The sequence below is a fragment of the Dioscorea cayenensis genome, chromosome 8, assembly GCF_009730915.1.
Source record: "Dioscorea cayenensis subsp. rotundata cultivar TDr96_F1 chromosome 8, TDr96_F1_v2_PseudoChromosome.rev07_lg8_w22 25.fasta, whole genome shotgun sequence".
In the NCBI taxonomy this organism is placed as follows: Eukaryota; Viridiplantae; Streptophyta; class Magnoliopsida; order Dioscoreales; family Dioscoreaceae; genus Dioscorea; species Dioscorea cayenensis.
In genome coordinates, this window is record NC_052478.1 from 14,810,411 (window position 1) to 14,816,351 (window position 5,941).

The 5,941-nt window shown below is 32.1% G+C and overlaps 1 protein-coding gene across 9 annotated transcripts; it reads left to right on the forward strand.

Annotated features, from left to right (window-relative positions):
- The first annotated feature begins 952 nt into the window (after positions 1–952).
- LOC120267920 (peptidyl-tRNA hydrolase, mitochondrial-like) lies at positions 953–4,563 on the forward strand. Of its 9 annotated transcripts, none has more exons than XM_039275596.1 (11): positions 953–1,195; positions 1,642–1,726; positions 2,002–2,069; positions 2,155–2,205; positions 2,290–2,363; positions 3,208–3,326; positions 3,416–3,529; positions 3,631–3,676; positions 3,767–3,905; positions 4,014–4,078; positions 4,346–4,563. In XM_039275596.1, exons 1-6 carry the CDS (start codon positions 977–979, stop codon positions 3,275–3,277), a joined length of 567 nt encoding a protein of 188 aa, XP_039131530.1. In that variant the 5' UTR covers positions 953–976; the 3' UTR covers positions 3,278–3,326; positions 3,416–3,529; positions 3,631–3,676; positions 3,767–3,905; positions 4,014–4,078; positions 4,346–4,563. The 9 variants fall into 9 exon arrangements, with proteins under 9 accessions (XP_039131530.1, XP_039131533.1, XP_039131531.1 ...); XM_039275599.1 differs by having other exon boundaries at positions 4,014–4,042; XM_039275597.1 differs by having other exon boundaries at positions 3,767–3,886.
- Positions 4,564–5,941: the final 1,378 nt, after the last annotated feature.

The following is a 5,941-nucleotide window of genomic DNA, read 5'->3' on the forward strand; positions in this document are numbered from 1 at the left end:
TTTTTTGAAAAATTAAATAAGTCAAGAGTTTTATCAAAAACATGATCGTCAGCCGGCTATTTTTTTAAATATTGCATTTTTTTTAATTATATATCAAAATAAGTATCTTTTAGATTAATTACCAAAATGCGCAAAAGTACCATGCAGTGTACATGCATGGTACTTTTTGCACATAGGTTATATTTAAATTTTCTTTTTAATTTTATAATAGTTTTTATATGAAATTTTACATTTACAACCTTACAAATTCTTTAAATTATTTTTTTTCGCAACTCTATTTAAATTTTACAATGGATTTTTTTATATAATATTTTACATTTTAGTCCTTATAATTTGTTTAAATTAATTTTTTTTCTCACAGCCCTATTTAAAATTTACAATGGTTTTTTAATATAATATTTTACGTTTAAGTCCTTATATATATATTTTTAATTTAAATTCTTTCTAACATATATCATTTGTAATAAAAAAAACTGATATCATACTCTAAACAGATGAAAATGATAATATATATTATAAAAAGATTACGATAATCACATATTACGAACGACTACTTGGACTGAGTGCAGTCGGACAATTCAGATGACTATGATAATCGAAATAGGGTTGTGAGAAAAAAATTTTAATTTAAAAAAATTATAAGAACTAAAACGTAAAAATATTATATAAAAACTATTGTAAAAATTTAAATAGAAGTTGTGAAAAATTAATTTAAAAAAATTTGGAAAGGTTAGTAAGCGTAAAAATTTCATATAAGAAACTATTATAAAATTAAAAAAAGAAAAAAATTTAAATATAACTCCATGCGAAAAAGTACTATGCAGCTCTCGCATAGTACTTTTCACAAGATTTTCTGAATTAATCTAAAAGATACTTATTTTTGGTATATAATTAAAAAAATTGCAATATTTAAAAAGCCTTGTCAACCCCTTCCGTGTTCTTTTTTTATAGGATTTAATAAGGAGAGAAGGGAAGGATGATGCTGGGGGCGTCGTCGTTGCTGAACGGGCTTCGATCTCCATTGCCTTCAGCTCATCGTTTGAGCAACTTTGGCCGTGGGACTAAGCCCATGATCCTCTCGCCACCGCTCAGCGCCTCCGCTTCATCCTCCACCAGCGACCAGTCCAAATCCAAGCCATGGTTGCTCGTAGGCCTTGGGAATTCTGGCAAGATGTATACCGGGACTCGCCATAATGTGAGATATTCTTATCTTTCGGATTTGTGCTAGAAATATTAGAATCATTTAGTTGATTGCGCTCTTTCTGTTTTTCAAGAATTGGAAATTCAAGCATGGAATTATTTGGTGGGTTGAATTGTATTAGGATTGTGAGTAGAGCATTAGTTCTGAACTCAAACAATGTTTTTTGTTAAATTTTTTTTTAATTCTTCAATAATGTCATTCCTATTGTTCTCTTGGTCTTAGAAAGTTGCAATTTTTAAGACAATACATTTACAGACCTCTTTATCATGACAATTAAAACATAAATTTTAGAGAAATCCTTGTCTTCAGGATAAAAATATAGGCTTTAGGATGTTGGTAATAATGGGTTATGTTATTATGACAGTATTCCCTCGTTTCCATTTTAGAGTAGCTAACCTGTATACATTTTTCTTTCTATTGTTTCAATTGATATACTTCAGGTTGGTTTTGAGATGATAGATGCCATAGCTGAAGCTGAAGGGATATCTGTGAGCACCATACGCTTCAAAGCATTGTTTGGAAAAGGTCTTATCTTGCTGCTGCATTTTAGTTTCTTTCTCTTGAGACTCCGTTGATAGTTGTAGGTGTAGTAGTACACTCAAGATCTTGTTTGAATGATATATTCTTTTTCCAACATTACTTGGCTCCACTAACTCTATGTGGAACAAAAAGTTTTTGGTTTTAAATGAAGTGTGTTGGCATGCTTGATTTCCACATTATTGATCATATAAACATAATAAACTATAAATAGGTATTTTATATTATCTTATTTGTAGAATTTGTTGTGCTTATATGTGTAGGCTTCATTGGTGATGCCCCGGTCATGCTTGCTAAACTACAAACTTTTATGAATGCAAGTGGTGAGTCTGTAAGTCCGCATATCTTACTAATCTTCCTCTAGTGTCAGCACCCTTTTCTTTAAGTTCTGATATAAATATGATTTCATGATGTAGGTTGGATCAATTGTTTCATATTTCCATGTTCCGCTTAATCAAGTAGTCCTGGTCTGGTATCTCTCCCTGATTGTTCATTTTATTTTTGTAAAGTTGGTAGTTATTATTTCTGGCATGGTGACTTTCTATCTGCAGATGTATGATGATCTTGATTTGCCTTTTGCAAAATTACCCTTACTGCCTAAGGGTGGACATGGGGGCCACAATGGGTATGTCTTTGAGCCATCTCATTTTTTTGAATTTCCACCTTTGTTAATAATGTGTTAAGTATTTTATATCAGAATTAATTTTATGAATACTAAATCAAGAGTCAAATTAGTCACACTCAGGCTCTTTTTATGAACAAGATCATTGATAAATCTTGTGATATAACATCAGATAGTGTAGTGTCTTTCTCAAAATGGTGGAGAAACAGACGTTATCTTCTTAAATGAACTTGAATATGACTCAAGAATATATTTTAAATCTTGTGAATCATATTTGTTCTTTTTTGTATTAAATACTAAGGAAAATAAGTTATTTTTATTATTTTTAACCATCCTATCAAGATTTTGCAAGTGAGTATGTTTAGTTTTGCTTTTAAAAATTTTGTTGCTAAGCAACTTGTAGAGCTTCTAGCAAATTGCTAACACTCTGGCCATTTGATTTTATGAACAATCATGTTGGGCATTCTTCAACTGGATGAAGAGTGTGAAGTCTCTGTGCACGCCTGGTTTAGTTACTGCCAATAATGTAATTGTTCATCTGCATCTATCTCTTTCTTCTTGTGATGTATTAGTACTACATTAGCCTTCTTTGTTTGAACAGGATGGAAGGGAAAAATTACGCCATGGACAAAAAAACCTCCATCTTTTACAACTTAATTATATGAGAACAGCATTAATCGATCATAATTGTCATCTCAGACTTATAATTGCTATTTATGTGACATTTGGGCAAACAATGATGCTGTGAGAAATGCTCTGCACATCCAGAAGGTATATTAATTATAGGTAGCCTGATGCTTATACCATTTCTGATTTGTGTTGCTGAATTGTGGTTCATACAAAGCAGGGAACTGTGCCGGAATGGATCTGATGCAATGATTACTTGCAGTATGCTAATGATATTCCGAGTAGTGTAAAATACCAGTACAAGCTCACAAGCCAAGGTTATCGAGCTCTTGTTTACAGGTGAAGCTAGATCTACTGGCAAAACATTGCTTCTCTTTGTTGAATCATCGTATTACAGTTACTAACACCATTTTTCTGATTAATATAAGTGGGGATCATGATCTTGCTGTACCACATATTGGAACTCAGACATGGATAGGATCTCTAAACTACTCAATCATCGATGACTGGAGATCTTGGTTCTCTGGTGGGCAAGTAGTAGGGTGAGTTTGCTGAGAATTCATAAGTGTAGTAATAGTTTGTTGACGATGCACATGTTTTCTACAATTGCAAACTGATGTTGTTATTTGGATTAAAATTTCAGATACACAAGAGCATATGCCAACAATCTTACATTTGCTACTATAAAGGTATGAGTTACAGGAAAATATCATCTATTAGAACTTTTAAGAAAAAAAATATGCTGATGAGGAGGTGGCTATATGCATTCAATTATGTAGGGTGCTGGTCACACACTACAAGCCAAGGGAGAGCCTGGCTATGATTAAGAGATGGCTTTCACACCAACCACTATAGTTTTTTTTTTTTAATAATAGATGGCAAGTGTCCTCTACTTAAAGGTTTGCCCAGCGAACCATTGTTAGTTTCTCAACTCCATATAACTAACTAACTCATGAGTGGCAGCCGAGCCCAATTCGTCATTACTCATTTTTGTTTCTTCTGTGTTTTTTACGTTGCAACTTCTAGCCAACCAATGGAACAGAGGATGGGGTGATGTATGTCCTTCAAACAGATCTCTCTTATCATGCAAGGTTTTTCTTTTAAGTTTCAAATTTTATTTCCTTTGAGCCTTTTTGTGTTTTTTTAGTAATTAACCTACAATGCACGCAATTGCTGGCAACATGACTTTATATAGTTAACAAACATACCAGTTGATTCTTTATTAATTTCCTAAGTTCAACCTAATTAGATAGCTAACATGCATGCTGTAGTTCTCGGATTGAAACTGTGGAACCTCTTCTACATTCTGCTGATCAGCCTACTACATGCCATGCTTCTGATGTCTACACCACTTTCAGGTTCAGGCGTCTTCATCTACTGACATGACTACAGTACAAATGATGTTACCTACATTAAATGAGGGAGGTGCCATTAATCAGATAGATCATTCTACACGACAAACTGAAGATTTCCTGCAACAGCCGTTGATTAACATTCAAGCACAAAAAGAGCACTTAATGTTCATTATATGAATTTCTGGGGAAGAGACCCTGTTTTCGGCGATCGAAATAATCTAATTAAAAATTTTTTTGTTCTCGCAAAATGTTATCAGCCCTGGATCTTGTTTGTTCCCTCAAAGAACAAGGTCGCAATATCTGAATTTTTAATGTTGCATGTGGAATGGAGTTTTAATGTTGTTTTGATACAAGTGCTTGTATAGTTATACTACATGATTTCCAATGTATATATAGGACATCTATATGTATTGTTAATTCAATAGGATGATTTTTGTTTGGTAATTCAAAATTTTTAATGAGTACAATTAAAAAAAATTAAATTAAATTAATTTCATATAAATTATTTTTTTTCACAAATTAAACAAAAGCGTGCCGGAAAATGTAACAAAAAAATTTTATTAAAAACTGTGCCAAATATCGTGAAAAAAAATATAGTATATAAAATCGTGCTAAAAAAATCGTATCAACATCGAACCAATAAAAACAGCGCCAAAAATAGACTAAACGTAGAATCAAAGTCCGTCCAAACATTGATAAGAATGGTTGAGACAATAAGAAAAACCGTGCACGAAAACATGATAAAAGTTCGCACTCGGATTAAAAAAACGATGCTAAAAACGTATTTGATGACTAGTGCTATAGTGACAGCTTAATTTTTAGTCTAAATAGAAAGTGTTAAAAATCGGGTCTAGCACTGCTTTTTAATCTCATTTCTGTGCTAATTTTACTGTGCCAATTTATGATTTTTCTTATAGTGCAACTGCATTATTTTTCAAGTAAAATATTCGTTTACTATAGATTAATTACGTTGCAGGGTTAAATCCCACCCAGTCTTCTTCGATTGCGTTATTTTTCAAGTAAAAAATTCTTTTAAATGTTGGCAGCCGGCCAATGAGTTTCAAGATATCAATTAATTGGATGCATAGCTTGTGAAGTGAGGGAAATGGAGTGGGTGGTGTTCAATGAGCGCATACTTCATGTTAAAGTTATTTTAATTAATCATATGAATAGACCAATGCGCGTGTGCATTGGCCGGTTCCGTTACTCTATCAAACTTCTTTGAATTATTTTTTTCCGCTTTCTTTGACAATGATAAGGATAATAATAAATCTGATAGATGGCCTCGATATTATAGTCAGTTTAGGTAAAGATATTTGATGTATCTTTTCCTCAGAATAACAAGTGTGTCGACTTTTTAGTTGATTTAACTCAAAGTTGTTGAACAATTATTTTAGTCAATCCATCTTTGGCCTGTTTTTTATATAGAAAAAAAAAATGTACTTCAATAGTCAAGCCTTAGCATTTAACAAAGTTTTAATACCTTATACACCCAAGTAGAAAAGAAATATCATTTTGCGCATGGATGACATTAGATACATATTTAATCAAAATTTAAAAATTATGTAAATGACAAAGCAATAACTTTAGTATCTAATA

Coding starts and splice junctions, on each gene's coding strand:
- LOC120267920 (XM_039275595.1), top strand. CDS start 977: ATGATGCTGGGGGCGTCGTCGTTGCTGAACGGGCTTCGATCTCCATTG. Junction 1,196..1,641: donor ATACCGGGACTCGCCATAAT/GTGAGATATTCT, acceptor GATATACTTCAG/GTTGGTTTTGAGATGATAGA. Junction 2,070..2,154: donor TGAATGCAAGTGGTGAGTCT/GTAAGTCCGCAT, acceptor TTCATGATGTAG/GTTGGATCAATTGTTTCATA.